This window comes from Rhinopithecus bieti, unplaced genomic scaffold (assembly GCF_001698545.2).
Source record: "Rhinopithecus bieti isolate Rb0 unplaced genomic scaffold, ASM169854v2 scaffold_50877, whole genome shotgun sequence".
NCBI lineage: Eukaryota > Metazoa > Chordata > Mammalia > Primates > Cercopithecidae > Rhinopithecus > Rhinopithecus bieti.
The window spans coordinates 426,290-443,115 of NW_016821745.1; the positions used below are offsets into that span (position 1 = coordinate 426,290).

At 45.1% G+C, this 16,826-nt stretch overlaps 1 protein-coding gene across 1 annotated transcript in view; it reads right to left on the minus strand.

Moving 5' to 3' along the window:
• The window catches only part of UBE3C (ubiquitin protein ligase E3C), a 150,155-nt gene extending 133,329 nt beyond the window's left edge, over positions 1-16,826 (minus strand). Inside the window, exon 1 of the mRNA XM_017860580.1 lies at positions 16,569-16,826. Coding sequence (XP_017716069.1) covers positions 16,569-16,634 — 66 coding nt within the window. The 5' untranslated portion in view covers positions 16,635-16,826. The remainder of the gene's footprint in view (positions 1-16,568) is intronic.

A 16,826-nucleotide genomic window follows, 5' to 3' on the forward strand; every position in this document is an offset into this window, starting at 1 on the left:
AATGATTTTAAATGGGGGGAAAATGCTTTCTTCACTAAATAAATTTAGTGGTAACAAAGTTTATTCTTTATTTGAAATAGTAAAGCATACATAGTTTCAATCAGATTTCATTAAAATTTTTATGTTAAAAAACTAGAGTGAATGTCAAAGTAAATTTAAGTAACTTCCAAAAGACAACATGCCCAAATTAATCACTGAGCATTTATAGAACGATTGTTAGCACGTTTGTAAATATCTTGATTTAAAAAAAAAAAAAAAAACACTGTGAGGTTTTTGTTTCATCTATTTGGCTTATCTTCCATTAACAATTTACTCCATTTACACAGTATTATCAGCTTCACATCCGTTTCAGTTCAGTATTTTCTGGCTCTCAGGCACTAACACAATGCTAGCTATTTTATGCACTTCAAAGAACACTGACTTTGAGTAAACGAAAATGTTAAAAGTTAACATTTGTGAATAATGCATAAGCTACCGTGTGTGTGGGGGGGGTGGGGTTCCTTTTTGCAGACCTACATGAAATAAGAACCTCTATGAAAATATGAGAATCACCAATTTCACATATGCAAAACATACTTAAAGGTGCATCATCATAAGCCACTAGAAATCATATTTATAAAACAATGCATAAAATGATGCAAATTCTAAAGAAATTTTTTAAAATGCTAGGAAAATATTTGACCATTTACCATCACAAAGATGGGGAAAAAAACTGACTATGCATTAACAGCATTTCATTTCTAAGGGATGGGTAGGGTTCCAATAGGCAATTGTTAAATACATTTCAGTATATCCTACATTTCCAATTATCAATATTATTTTATAATCATAAGAGCTCATTTCTAAAAATAAAGTCTAACTGACTACAACCAGTTACAGATTTCTTTGTTCCTTCTCCACTCCTGCTTCACTTGACTAGAGAAAAAATGAAGTATCCAATGCAAAATGCGATCATTTAAATACCACAATATACACCAAGAGACTTTCTTTTCTTACCTCAGAATTGTGTCGTAAATAAGGCACTATTTTAATAGCAAAACTCTAAAGACAATTTATATGTATCCATTGATAGGAAAGTGGTTATATTAAGTATGATATAAACTATGCTATGGAATATTATATACCACAAAATAACAAATATAAAATGCTGATATGGAATCACTAAAGACATTTTGTTGAGGTGAAAAAGCAATATGATCTCTCATTTTAACTGCAAATGAGAGGGGAGGACATGTTTATGTTTAGACTTGTTCTGAAAGGATACTGAGAAAATAATAGTGGGAAGTTAGGGGGTTCAGGGAGATGATTTCATGGATGCTGTTTAGAAGGTCTATTTATTTATTTATTTATTTTTTTGAGACAGAATCTCAATCTGTCACCACACTGGAGTGTAGTGGTGTGATCTTGGCTCACTGCAACCTCCACCTCCCGGGTTCAAGCAATTCTCCGCCTCAGCCTCCCAAGTAGCTAGGATTACAGCCGCCTGCCACTACACCTGGCTAATTTCTGTATTTTTAGTAGAGACAGGGTTTCACCATCTTGGCCAGACAGGTCTGAACTCCTGACCTTGTGATCCACCCACTTTGGCCTCCCAAAGTGCTGGGATTACAGGCTTGAGCCACCGGCCAGAAAAAGTTAACTTTTTTTCTCCCAGACAGGGCCTCGCTCTGTCACCCAAGCTGGAGTGCAGTGGTGCGGTCTTGGCTCACCGCAACCTTGGCCCCGCCCCGCCACACCATCCTCCCACCTCAGCCCCCCGAGGAACTGAAACCACAGGTGCATACCACCATGCCCAACTTTTTTTTTTTTTTTTTTTTGTATTTTTGGTATAGACGGGATCTCACCATGCTGCCCAGGCTGATCTGGAAGTCCTGGGGTCAAGGCATCTGCCTGCCTCAGCCTCCAGAAAGTTCACTTTCTAGAAAGGCCACTCACTGACTGCAGAGTAGAAACGTAATCATTCTTAGAGCAAGCAAGATTCGTGATAATCTAGTTTGGCTTTCTCATGATCAAGAATAATGATGTTCCGGCTGGGCATGGTGGCTCACGCCTGTAATCCCAACACTTGGGGAAGCCAAGGTTCGGGAGGATCAACTGAGCTCAGTTCAACACCAGCCTGGACAACATCGTGAGACTTTGACTCTGTTAAAAAAAAAATTAGAGAATTATGACTTTCCCATTACATGATCCAATAAAGAAAAGCCCAGAAAAGATGAACAGCTAAGTCACAGACAGCTGGTTCCAGAGTTAACTATTCTTTTTTCAAGGTTACACTTACTACGATTTCATTTTTTGCAGTAAAGGGGTTTCATAGTAGCAAGATGTGATGTGAACTGTGCTGCCAACAAACTAGTGTCTACTAACACATCTCTAAAATAATATTTAAAAAATTAAACAATTTTGTTTTGTTTTTGAGAACAAAACTTTCCCACTCTTTCACCCAGGCTGAAGTGAAGTGGTACGACCTCTGCTCACTGCGACCTCCGCTCCTCTGGGGTTCACGCCATTCTCCTGCCTCAGCCTCCCGAGTAGCTGGGATTACAGGCGCCCGCCACCATGCCTGGCTAATTTTAGTATTTTTAGTAGAGACGGGGTTTCATCATGTTGGCCAGGCCGGTCTCAAACTCCTGACCTCAGGCAATCCACCCCCCTCGGACTCCCAAAGTGCTAGGATTACAGGCGTGAGCCACCACGCCTGGCAAAAAATTAAACAATGTTAAAGCTGCATTGTAAGAAAAATTAGTTCCAAAAGATATAGGACTGTTGGAGCCACCTTCTCAGTGCCTGCAGGATGTGGTCCTCCAACTTTCCAAGCAGTTACAGGAATGCACAAGTAAAGCAGAAGACAGAAGCAAGATGTGCAGGCAAGACAACCTGCCCAGACACGAGGGAGAGGCCTTACGATATCCGGATAAACCACAGGGCAGTGTTGTGGGATTTGCTAAATTATTTGGACACTCTGGGCCTTGATTTCTTCCTCCACAGGACACTAACACCTCTGCCTCACATAACAGAAGTCAAGATCAATGAGCACATACAAGAAAAGCGCCCTGCAGGAGAACAAATAATGAGTATCACAGCAAATCTAAATGTGACAAATAAGAAGAGAAACAAACATCCTTAAAAGAAAATGCCCTCTGCAGGTTTTAGGCCCTCATTGCTCTTCAGGCACAAGTGCGGGTGCTTCTCCGTTGACTTCCCTGGCTTCAGGCCTTGCCTCCCTAGAATCAAACACCCAAACTGCCCCCCACGCATCTCTAAAACCTAAGTCTCATTAATGTGCTTAAAACCCTTTAGCGGCTTTCCAGTCCTCCCTGAGTATGCCTTAGTGTGGCCTACAATGCCCCCCCAGCTCTGTCCCTGATTACCTTCCTCCCAGCTCTGTCCCTGACTACCTTCCTTTCAGCCTTCTCTTCTACTTTGCCCACACCCTTTGCCCACCCCCATTCTGGCCACAACCTGTAGCTGAACACCCCGTCTCCATGGCTGGACACCCTTGCCCATGCTGTCCCTCTAACTGGTGACAGGAATGTTAATATGTAAATAGTCCTAAGAATCCCACCCAGTCCAGCACACAAAAAATGATGCTTGCTTGGGGTTCTGGAAACAGGTTACACACATGGTACTAGAAGAGAAGGTAAACCAACTTCTGGGTACAAGGCTGTGCAGAAGCGTTCTCAGATGACAGCCACTCTTCTGTGATGCTCCACTGCTTCTCACTTTCCCTCACCTCTCCTCCCCGTCATGACAGGGCTACCGCCTGCCCCACGGTTGTCATGGTGACAAACCAAGGACTGACTAACTCCAAAATCATTGACTCCCCTTGGTCCAACTGCATAGCCCCCTCTTCTCTCCAAGAGCAAATGGATTAAAAAGCTCAATGGTCTAAATCAGTGAATTTGCACTGTTACAAACAAATTACTCCTTATGGTTCTACTAGGCTTTTTTGAGGAAGATACTTAAAAGGCTTAATAGATAGTATTTCAGGCAGGGTAATGCAGGAACCTAAACATTTCCAAGCAGCATAAGGGAGAAGGTAAGAGTTCACATGAAAAGATAGCACATGATCAGGAGAGCTCATCTAGAAAAATGGCATTTTAAGTCAGTTCTCTATTTGCTTGTTTTTTAAGCTGCTCCTAGTTTGCCAATTTCTTTGTTACATTTCCAAAGAGCTACACAATCTCCTCTGAGTGAACTCACATTCACCAAAATGTATGTTGACAATGCTTGCTTTTTAACTCACTGTGTTGTTATTTATGTAGCCAATAACTACTGATATAGAAGGAAAGAGGTAAGAAGGAAAACCACAGTTTTTAACTAATAGGCTGAGACAGAAAACATAGCATATTTGTTTTGCAGTGCTAACATTTACGACTTAGCTAAAACTGAAGTTCCCTTCTACGGAGGCTTTAGGATTATTTCCACAAACGCTTTGCTATTGCCTCCCTTCAGGAGGTGGAGCCCGACTCCCCTCACCCCAAGAGTGGGCTGGACAAATTCACTATGACCAAAGTCACAGTGCGAGGCTTTGAGACGGTCAGTCACCACAGGCTTTGCCCTTCCTCCCTGCTCTGTCTGGTCAGCAGCTTAGCGGGAAGCCAGCTGCCATGAGGACACGGTATCCCTAAGGAGCCCCGCAAGCGGCCGAGAACTGACTCTCCTGCCAACAGCCAGCACTAACTTCCAGGCTTGTGAACGGGCCAGCCCCGAAGTGGATCCAGATGCCTGCCCCATAGAACTGACCAAGGTAACAAAAATGTATTGCTTTAAGCTCTATTACACAGCAATAAGCAACAAGTATCTTTCTTTCATTCAGTGGAAATTAAGAAACTGGGAAAGTAGCTATCTTGACTGTTCAAATTAACATAATTTAAATGCAGACTGCAATACTGTTTTGTAATCTACTTATTCCCATTAACAAAAAATCATGTTCATAAGTATGCTAATAAATTAATGATAGACATTAATACACATCATGACCACTTTAAATGGCTGCACAGTATTTCACTGTATTGCTATATTAACGGTTATTTAACAAATGTCCCGTATTTAGACGCGTAGGCTGTTTCAGTATTTTTCAGTATTATAAGTAACGCCATAAAATCACCTTTCCCGTGCATCTTCTCCTAAGCATATTAGTTTACTAGAATAAATTTTTACATTTCTAAATGTAGAAATTTGTTCTGCTGGATCAGAGGGGCCGTATCTTGTTAGACTTTTTTTTTTTTGAGACAGAGTCTTGGCCTGTCACCCAGGCTGGAGGGCAGTGGTATCATCTCGGCTCACTGCAACCTCTGCCTGCCGGGATCAAGCGATTCTTCCGCCTCTGCCTCCCAAGTAGCTGGGATTACAGGTGGGTGCCACCACGCTCAGCTAATTTTTTGTATTTTTAGTAGAGATGGGGTTTCACCACATTGGCCAGGCTGGTCTGGAACTCCTGACCTCCACCTCCCAAAGTGCTCAGATTACAGGTGTGAGCCACCAGGCCCGGCCTTGTTAGACTCTTGATAAATCTGTTATAACCAACCCTAGGTGGGTTATGCCCAGTGTCTGTATGCCCTCAGCAGCAGCAGGCATTACCACCTGTAATTTGACCACCACCAAAGGTGATGGGCTATGGAAAGCATGGCTTCTCCTTCATGCTGACAAATGGTAAAGGGTGGCATTTGGAGGCCTGTAGAGAACAGGGGCATGCAGCAAGCAGTTGCTTTAAAGGCAGTATACAACACAGGTCACAGTCAAAGAATGAGATGCCCCACTTCCAAATTCCTAGGTGCCTACATTCTATAATAGAAGAATTAAAGAAAAGTCACAGAGGGAAGCTCCTTACAGCTTTTGCAAGAACTTTTTTTGAGGCTATTCTACGGTCTTATGAGACTATCTATTTTTTAACCTTTTAAAGATCCTAGCTGGCAATTCACACTGTAACTCAAGAAAATCAGCACACATTCAAGTGGTCAAAGCCAAGTAGGGGATATGATGAGGCAAGCCAGATGCCTAAGGCACAAATTTAAGGAGGCACTCACTCTCAGGGATGTGCCATGCAGAATCAGCCTGTGCATGAACCTGACAGTGTCTCCTTAAATTTTGTATAGTACTTTACCCACTTCCCTATACGCCCAGATTTAATGTCCAAAGAAAATGAGACAATTAGTCTCAAGTCTCACTCCTTCCATTCTGCTTGGTTTCTATTTTTAAAAATCGGCTGATTTCCTGGCCGGGCATAGTGGCTCACGCCTGTAATCCCAGTACTTTAGGAAGCTGAGGTGGGTGGATCACCTGAGGTCAGGAGTTCGAGACCAGACTGGTCAACACGGTGAAACCCCGTCTTTACTAAAAATACAAAAATTAGCCGGGCGCGGTGGCGGGTGCCTGTAATCCCAGCTACTCGGGAGGCAGAGGCAGGAGCACTGCTTGAACCTGGGAGGCGGAGGTTGCAGTGAGCCGAGATTGCGCCACTGCACTCCAGCCTGGGTGACAAGAGCAAAACTCTACCTCAAAAAACAAAAAAAAAGAACTCTTGACTTTATCTGTAGCAGGGAACTACAGTCTACTGCTCCTATATGTAAAGGATACAGCATAACTGTATTCAAGGGAACAAATATAGTGTTGCTAAATAAATACCAGTCCTGACAGTCAATCAACATTTTCAGAGCCAGTCTGGGGTTGGGTAGTAGCAAGCCTGGAGTTCCAGTTCCTCAGGAGGCTGAGGCAGGAGAATCGCTGGAGACTAGGAGTTTGAGGCTGCTGTGCACTACGATCATGCCTGTGAATAGCTACTGCACTCCAGCCTGGGGGACACAGTGAGGCCCTGTCTCTTAAACGGAAAAAAAAAGAAAAGAAAAGAAAAAGAAAAAAAAGGAACTAATTTGATCTTAGAAAATATTGACTTTATTTGATGCCAGATCTGTAAGAAAAAGTTTTTATGTTCCACTGCAATGTATATGGAGCATTATACTAACACATGCATTACATGCATGCTTTTTAAAACAAAATAGCATAAAATGTTTTAAGTTAAAATATTCTAGGTAATCTAAGTAATCCCTTCAATTATATAATAGAGGGCACTTTTACAAAACTAAGCAATCAAGTTCTTATCATCTTAACAATCTAGACCGATCAAAGGGGAGGAGTTAAAACTAGAGTAAACGAGGTCAAGCACGGTGGCTCACATCTATATCCCAGCACTTTGGGAAGTTGAGGCAGGCAGACTACTTGAGGCCAGGAGTTCAAGGCCAGCATGGCCAACATGGCAAAACCCCATCTCTACTAAATATAAAAGAAAAATTAGCTGGGCAAGGTGGTGGCGCCTGTAATCCCAGCTACTCAGGAGGCTGAGACAGGAGAATCACTTGAATGATTGTGATGGAGGTGGCATCACAATCACAAAGATGGAGGTGGCAATGAGATCGCACCACTGTATTCCAGGCACTCCAGCCTAGGTGACGGAGACTGTCTCAAAAAAACACAAAACAAAACAAACAAAAAAAACTACAGTAATTGGTTTTGGTAGGCCCTAGAGTATCCTCATTCCATAAGGCCAGTAACACCCTAATACCAAACCAGACAAAGACATCACAAAAACACCACAAACTGATGTCCCTTATCAAAACAGATGCAAAAATCCTGAAGGAAATGTCAACAAGCTCAATCTAACAATGTACACAAAGAATTACGCATCACAGTCAGACGGGGTTTATCCCAGATATGCAAGACAGGCTCAGTGTTCTAAAACGACTTAATGTGATCCGTCATACCCACAGGCTGCAGAAGGAAAATCACACGTAACATGAACAGATACAGAAAAAGCATCTGACAAAACCCAACATTCATTCATAATAAAAACTCTGCAAACTAGGAATAGAGGGGAATTTCCCCAATATGATAAAGAATATCTACCAAAAAACCCACCAAATATCATACTTAATGATGAGAAACTCAAAGCTTCCCCACTAAGATTGAGAACAAGGCAAGTTTTCACCACTCCTTTTCAACTATAATCCTACCTAATGCAGAAAGACAATAAAATGCATTGCTTTCTGATGGTCTTAGAAAAGAAAAAAGAAAAAAAAAAAGGCATACAGATCAGAAAGGAAGAAATAAAACTGTCTTTGGCTGCAAATGAAATGATTATCTGTGCAGAAAATTCCAAAGATCAACCAAAAAACCCCTCCTGGAACTAAGAAGTGGTTATAGTAAGATTTCAGGACATGAGGTGAATATACATGAAAGTCAACTGCTTCTCTACCAATAAGCAATGAACTGGAATTTGAAACTGAACCACCACCATTCACCTTAGCACCTCCCAAAAATAAACACTTAGGTATAAATCTAACAAAACATGTATAAGGCATATATAAGGAAAATTATATAACCAATGAAAGAAAGAAAAGAACTAAACAAATTAAGAGATATTCCATATTCATGGATAGGAAGGCTCAACACTGTCAAGATTTTAGTTCTTCCCAACTTCATCTACCAATTCAACGCAATCCCAATCAAAATTCCAATAGGTTTTGTGTGTGTGTGTGTGTGTGTGTGTGTGTGTGTGTGTGTGTGTGTGTGTGTGAATATCAACAAACTGCCTCTTACGGAGAGGCAAAAGATCCAGAAGAGCCAACACAATACTAAAGAAGAAGGAAGTCGAAGGACTCACACTACCAGACTTCAATGCTGCCTATGGTTGGGCGCAGTGGCTCACGCCTGTAACCCCAGCACTTTGGGAGGCTGAGGCAGGCAGATCACTTCAGGTCAGGAGTTCAAGACCAGCCTGGCCAACATGGTAAAATCTGGTTTCTACTAAAAATACAAAAATTAGCCAGGTATGGTGGCACATGCCCATAATCCCAGCTACTCAGGATGCTGAGGTAGAAGAATCACTTGAACCCAGAAGGCAGAGGATGCAGTGAGCCAAGATCATACCACTGCACTCCAGCCTGGACAACAGGAGACTCCGTCTCAAATTTTAAAAAGGTTAGTACATACACTAAGTATTATACTTTACTATAAATCTACAGTAATCAAGATGGTATGGTATTGACAAAAGAGAGAGAGATCAGTGGAGGAGAGAATAAAGCCATAACAGAGTTTAGAAATGGACCCATAAAGGCCAGACATGGGGGCTCATGCCTGTAATCCCAGCACTTTGGGATGCCGAAATGGGCAGATTACGAGGTCAGGAGTTCGAGACCAGCCTGACCAACATGGTGAAACCTCGTCTCTACTAAAACTACAAAAAGTAGCCAGGTGTGATGGTGCACACCTGTAATCCTAGCTACTCGGGAGGCTGAGGCCGGAGCATTCCTTGACCCCAGGAGGCAGAAGTTGCAGTGAGCCGAGATTGCGCCACTGCACTCCAGCCTGGGAGACACAGCGAGACTCCGTCTCAAAAAAACAAAAGAGAAATAGATCCATAAAAATATAGTCAACTGATCTTTGACAAAGGAGCAAAGGCAGGCATTCAATGGAGTTGGGGAATGTCTTTTCAGAAATGGTGCTAACTGGACATCCACAAACAAAAAAACTTCAAAAATTAAAAATCTAGACACAGATTTTATACCCTCCACAAAAATTAACTCAAAATGTATCAGAAACCTAAATGTAAAATACAAAATTATAAAACTACTAGAATATATGAGAACATTTAGGTTACCTTGGCTTTGATAATGACTTTTTAGATACAATGCCAGAAGCAAGATCCATGAAAAAAACACTGGCGAGTTGGACTTCATTAAAATTCAATAGTTATCCAATGTCACATATGTACCACACAGATACAAGATGTAAATAACAAAGGAAACAGCGTACAGCTGAGAGGAGGTTTTGAGGACTCTATAGTTTCCCATCAATTATTCTGTAAACCTTAAACCACTCTAAAAAAAAAAAAGCCTATTAATTGATAAAAAATAAAGTAAAAAGAAATGAGCTGTCAAGCCATGAAAAGAGCCTTAAATGCATATTACTAAGTGAAAGAAACCAATATGAAAAGATTATATAGTGTATGATTCCAACTATATGACATCGTGGAAGAGGCTAGAGTAGAAACAGTAAAAAGATCAGTGGCTGCCAGGTGTTACAGGGATGGGAGGGACGGATGAATATGAGAGCAATGAGGATTTCTTTCTTTTTTAAAAGAGTGTCACTCTTGTCGCCTAGGCTGGAGTGCAATGGCACAATTTCTGCTCACTGCAATCTCTGCCTCTCGGGTTCAAGCAATTCTCCTGCCTCAGCCTCCTGAGTAGCTGGGATTACAGGCACCTGCCACCATGCCCAGCTAATTTTTCTATTTTTAGTAGAGACAAGAGTTTCACCATGTTGGCCAGGCTAGTCTCTAACTCTTGACTCCAGGTGATCCACCGTCCTTGGCCTTCCAAAGTGCCAGGCCTCCTTCTTTTTTCTTTTTTCTTTTTGGAGACAGAGTCATGCTCTGCCACGCAGGCTGGAATGCAGTGGCACAATCCAGGCTCACTGCAACCTCCACCTCTGGGACTCAAGCAATTCTCCTGCCTCAGCCTCCCATGCCCAACTAATTTTTTGTATTTTTAGTAGAGACGGGGTTTCACCACGTTGGCCAGGCTGGTCTCAAACTCCTGACTGCCTGCCTCGGCCTCCTAAAGTGCTGGGATTACAGGCGTGAGCCACCGCACTTGGCCAGCACTGAGGATTTCTAGGGCAATGACACTTTTCTACATAATGCTGTAAGGGTAGATACATGTCATCATATATTCGTCAAAACCTACACAAGGCACAACACACAGTGTGAACCTGAATGTACACTATGGACTTCAATGAATAATAACACATCAACATTGGTTTCTCCATTGTAACCAACGATCCACATTAATGCCAGATGCTAGTAACAGAGGAAAGTGAGGTGAGGGAGACGAGGCATACGGGAACCCTACCCTCTGCTTGACTGTAAACCTCAAAGTGCTCTAAAAAATAACCTATCTTTTTTTTTTAAAAAAAAGCACTGGGCAAACATTAAAGTGATCTTAATTCTACTCCCACTATTGTCAGAACTATCTACGAAAAGTTACAAATTTTCAGTTCCTCTGGTCTACAAACTTTTCTATATCCATATCCATCCCTAGCTTCTTTCAGTCTCAAAATCCTTCCCATTGCCTGCTCACACTCAGTTCTCCCCACTCTTGGGTATTCTCCAAGACTCTGAAAGTTATGCCACTCTGTCTTCCCTACATTTTTAACATCCCCACTTCCCAGTCTATAAACTTGTTTCCCCCGTCCCCCAAAACAAACAAAACTCTTCCCGAGACCCCGAATTTCCCTTTATCATCCAATCTTCTGGTTCTTTTCAAAAAAGGTCTACCCTGTTGCCTCGCCCCTGCCTTATTTTTTAAGAGATGGGGTCATGCTGTGTTGCCTAGGCTGGGGTGCTATGGCATGATCACAGCTCACTGCGGCCTTGAACTCCCGCACGCCAGCGATCCTCCCGCCTCAGGCTTCGGTGTGGCGGATTACAGGCATGTGCCACAGCATCCGGCCTGTGGTTGGCCCTGTTTCTGACTTTCCATCTGCTCTTCAATGTGCTATGCTCTTGACTTCCAACTCTGACTACCCTACAGAATATGCTCAAATCACCCAATTCTTCCCAACTCCGCCGTCAGTGGACCCTGTGTCTGTGCAGCACTTGGCACTGCCTGTCACTCCTCCCTCCTTGAGATTCACTCCCCGGACACCGCTGTCCTCCACTCTAGGAGGTGTGACTCTTTTGTAAGCCCTGCCCCCACCCCCACACGTATTAAATGTTGCAGTACCTCACGAGTCCCACCCTGTCCCAAACTCCAAGCCCTCTTCGGGAACTGTGTTCTAAGCCACCAGTCTGTTGATAACCCCCAAATCTGCATCTCTAGCCCAGACTGCTTCCTGTGTCTGTCCCACAGGAACCCAGGCATTCAGTCAACAACCACTCCCTGCCTCTTGAAGAATCTACCCCCACTCACAGGTGCACCTAGACTGCTCCATTTGAACCCAGCCTCCAAGCCCCCTCAGACTGCGCTTATCAGCTGGAAACATGACCCAGGCCAATCAGACTGTCCTCTCCTGAAAATTAGTAATTATGATCAAACTTTCTTGACCCTTAAGCTAGGAAACCATGTGTGTGAAATGGAGAAAGCCAGTCTGCAGAGCCAGGAATGAAGGAGACAAAGAAGGGAGTGCACCCGGCTCCCGGAGAAGGACAAGCGGCGCCTGTGGTGGTGATACCTGCTATCTGGTGTTTCCGACCTTTCTGTTCTGTCAGACACACGCATCCTTTCATAAACTTGTTTTTGTTTCTTGTTTTGCCTACTAAGCCAGTTTTAGTCCATTTCTGTACCTAAAATCAGATGACCCCAAGATATTCTTCTAAACACTACCAAGAAAAACATACCACCAATTAAACTGTATCATGCTATCAGTGTGTATCCTGATGTCAGAAATATTTAAAGGCAGAAATCAGTGTGACTTAAAAAAAATTAAATTTCAGCCGGGCGCGGTGGCTCAAGCCTGTAATCCCAGCACTTTGGGAGGCCGAGACGGGCAGATCACGAGGTCAGGAGATCGAGACCATCCTGGCTAACACGGTGAAACCCCGTCTCTACTAAAAAATACAAAAAAAAACAAAAAACTAGCCGGGCGAGGTGGCGGGCGCCTGTAGTCCCAGCTACTCCGGAGGCTGAGGCAGGAGAATAGCGTGAACCCGGGAGGCGGAGCTTGCAGTGAGCTGAGATCCGGCCACTGCACTCCAGCCTGGGCGACAGAGCAAATTAAATTTCAGGCTGAGCATGGTGGCTCACACCTGTAATCACAGCACTTTGGGAGGCCGAGGCAGGCGGATCACCTGAGGTCAGGGCCAGCCTGACCAACATGGAGAAACCCCATCTCTACTAAAAATACAAAATTAGCCGGGCGTGGTGGCACATGCCTGTAAACCCAGCTACTCGGGAGGTTGGGGCTGGAGAAACATTTGAACCCAGGAGGCGGAGGTTTGCAGTGAGCTGAGATCCAGCCATTGCACTCCAGCCTGGGCAACACTGCACTCCAGCATGAGCGAAACTCCGTTTCAAAAAAAAACAAAACAAAACAAAAATTCAACTTTTATTTTAGATTCAGGGGGTACCTATGCAGGTTTGTTACAAGAATATACTGCACGACGCTGAGGTTTGGGGTACGAAGGACCCCATCACCCAGGGGAGAGTCTAGTAACCAACAGGTAGTTCCCCAGCCCTTTTCCCTGTCCCTCTTTTTCCTCCTCTAGTAGTCCCTGGTGTCTATCGTCCCCATCTCTATGTCCATGTGTAATCAATATGTAGCTCCCCAAAGTGACTTTGAATCAATGGAATCCAATCTACATCTACTCCACACACCCCCTACTCCACAAACCTGGAATGCCTTCTTGTCTTCCACCCATCCTAATTACACCCATCCCTCAGGACTAAGCTCCAAACAACTTTATTTTTTCTGAATCAGGATCAAGGGAAATTTAGAATGTAGCAATTACTCTCTATTGTTATTTAATTTTTAATTGCTTAAGTCTTATCTGCCCAGCAAGATTATAAACTTCTTCAAGCCAGGCTTGTTGTACAGAGATCTATACAAATAATAAGTACTAAAAGTATTTAACTTGAAAAAAGAAAAAAGTTATTCAAAAGATAGTAACTACTCCATTTTCCACTAAGCTCCAGAAAGGGAAGATTTCAAATAATAATTTAAGACATGAGAAAAGAGTAACTATAACTTCTCACTTTTCCAACAAGGGAAGGGACTTATGCAGCAGTCAAAGAGAATTCAGGAAAATAAGCATATGTAGGTGCTCAACATAATTAGCTGTCAGGAAACAAAATTAAAACCACAAAGAAACTACATCCTCACTAAAATAAAAGGGCTTGCAATATCAAGTGTTGGCAAAGATGTGGAAACCTGGACACCTTCAGATGCTGTAGACATGCGACGTGGGGAAACTGTGGCAGTGGTGTGCACAACAGCTGAACATACATTTAACCTAGGACCCAGCACAAGAATATTAGGTGCACCAAAAGGCACACACGCCAAATGCCTGTAAGAAAATAGAATAAACCATGGTGCGTTCACACAAAGGGCAATGCCGTGCACTGAGGCAGATGGAATCTGCCTCTAAGACAGAAGCCGAGCCAAAGAAGCCAGGCACAAAAGACAAGTGGCGAGTGGCTCCATGACCCGGAAGTTCAACAGGTAACGCTACTACAGTAACAGAGGTCAGGAGGACAGTCACCTTTGTGGGGCTGGAATACAGACATACCCGGCATAATGACCTTTCGGTCTGTCAACAACAGACCACATATACACCGTGGTACCATAAGATTATAATTTGTATTTTTACTGTATCTATGTTTGGATGCACAAATATTCACTATTGCATTGAGTTGCCTACAGTATTCAGTACAGAAACACGCTGTCCAGGTGTGTAGCAGAGGAGCAACTGGCTGTACCAAGCCGCTAGGTGTGTAGCAGGCAACACCATCTAGGTGTGTGTTAAGTGCACTCTGATGGTCCCACAACAACCAATTGGCCTAGTGACAGTGTCCCCCTCTTTAAGTCACACATGACTGTAATTAAAGGGTGAGAGCGCAAGGGAGCCTCTGGAATGCTGGAAATGGTCCTCCTTTGATGTGAGCGGTATTCCATCTACAGGAGAGTGTCCATATGCAAAAATCCTTCAAGCTGTACATACAGCTGGGTCCCCACCCAGATACCTTAACCAGGCCAGGGCACCCATGCCCCAGCTGCTGCCAGTTCCTACTAAGGACTCTTTACTGCCACTCTCTCCCAGAATAATGGCCCTCGGCTCAGGGTCAGCAGTGCCACACTCCCACCCTCATCCTGGGGTGGGGGGGGGCAGCCACCAGCCCCTCTGCCGCAATTAGGGCCAATTGTGGCAAGCTCCTGGCGAGATGGGGCTAAAGCTAGCCTCCAGCTGAGACGCCTTTCCCTTCCCTACCCAGCTTCCCTCACGCCCTTCCTCTTCAATTTCACTTGCACAAGGATCTCCTTAGTGCTTGTGAACCTGACTGTATCTTACGTTATACCCCAATAAAAAGTGTTTTGTTTTTAAAGGGGCGACTGTTTCACACAGCTCAGGGTATCTTCCCTCGAGATTCTGATCAACAGATAAGAAACCTCACTCCCTCAGAGCAGAGATGCACTTCTTGGTGAATAGGGACCAACATCCATGGCCCGTGGGGTGTTCCTGCCTGCAACAGAGGCCGCGCGGCGCTGTGAAAATGACATGGAGTCTCAGGTGGTCTGCCACTAGCTTGCTGTGCGAATGCGCACTCGTTCAAATGCTCTGCAGCTCACCTTCACAACTTGAAAGCAAGGAGATTTGGTCCAGAGATTCTCGGAAGTCTCTTCTAACTGGAGAAATCCTTTGATCTCTTAAGAAATTTTCATTAACGTGGAAGCCCCTAGGTGCTACCACGCCCACCCTGTAACCACCCTGTAACCGAACAGTACTTAGTTCTGTAGCACAGCGACTTGCAAGCAATCACCATTACACAAACCTCAAAGCTTAAAAAGGATCAGCACACTTCTCTCCCAACTCTTTACCCAGGTTCCCTTCTACCCTCAGAAACTACCAAACACAGCACCACAGCACAATCTTAACAGCAGTTCCTCCTTGGCCTGCCAGCATCCACTCCGCGTTACGCGCCTACCTGGTGGTTGTGATATACAGAATATACTGACAAACAAGAAAAACTAGGTGAAGCAATTTAAAGAACATTTCAGAAATGATGGGAAGGGGTGGGAAGGGAGGGGCGGGAGGAAGACCACACAGCATTCAAAGACTTAGCGGTTCCAGTGAACCAACCGATGCCCGTCTTCAGGGACAGACAGCTGGAAATTCTAGACTAGAACAGCAGCGTCATGGTTTGCCTACCCTTATCCTAAACAATTACCATGCGAACAACTTATGGCCTATCACAACAGATACAAGTCCGGAGTCTCTCCACAGTTACGGGAGGCCGGTAGCGAATAACTGCCCTGGTCTTGGATTCAAACACGTGGCTATTCATGAGGCGTTCTGCCTCCACCTCCGCCGAGATTATCGACATCAGCAAATGCGTGCCGTTCACCTTCCACAACCGAAAACGCCCTTCAGGTGGCATTCGAAAAGCAACCACTCCCTGATGCCATGCGGGAGCGAGCACGGAAAGCCCCATTTCTGAAAGGAAACACCCAGAAAGGGTAAGTTCACCTTGGGTGGCACAAAGCGTGCCAGGGTTCACCGGCTGCCTGCATGGAAAGGAGCCACGGCCAGCGCGCCCGGGTCCCGAAGCGCAGCGGACAGGCAAGACCCCCACGGGCGCGGCCTCGAGTTCCAGCCAGGGAGGCCCCGAGTCCAGCCCTAAGTCCCAGCCAGAGTCCTGGCCCCAGGTCTCCGCCCCGAGTCCAACCCCGAGTCCTTGCTGGGGCTGGCCCGAGATCCGGCGAGGAAGCCCCGAGTCCCGGCCAGGGAGGCCCCGAGTCCAGCCTCGAGCCCCGGCCGCGCAGGTCCCGAGCCGAGGGAGCCCCGCCAACCCAGCCCTCACCTTCCTGCTCGCGCCGCCAAGAGACACCTTGGGCCGCGTCTTGAAGTCGCCTTCGAAGCTGAACATCCTGGCAGCCTAGCCCATGTGCGGACGCCGCCGCCGCGGAAGCAGCCGGGCGGGCGGGGCACGGGGCGGGCTGGGAGGCTCTCGGCGCCCGCCCGCCCGGCCCAGGGCAGCGAAGACGCGGCGGCCGGGAGGCGACCCGAGCCCGCCCCTGGGCTGTACCCTCCCAGCCCTGCCCTGGGGCGGGAGGGGCGG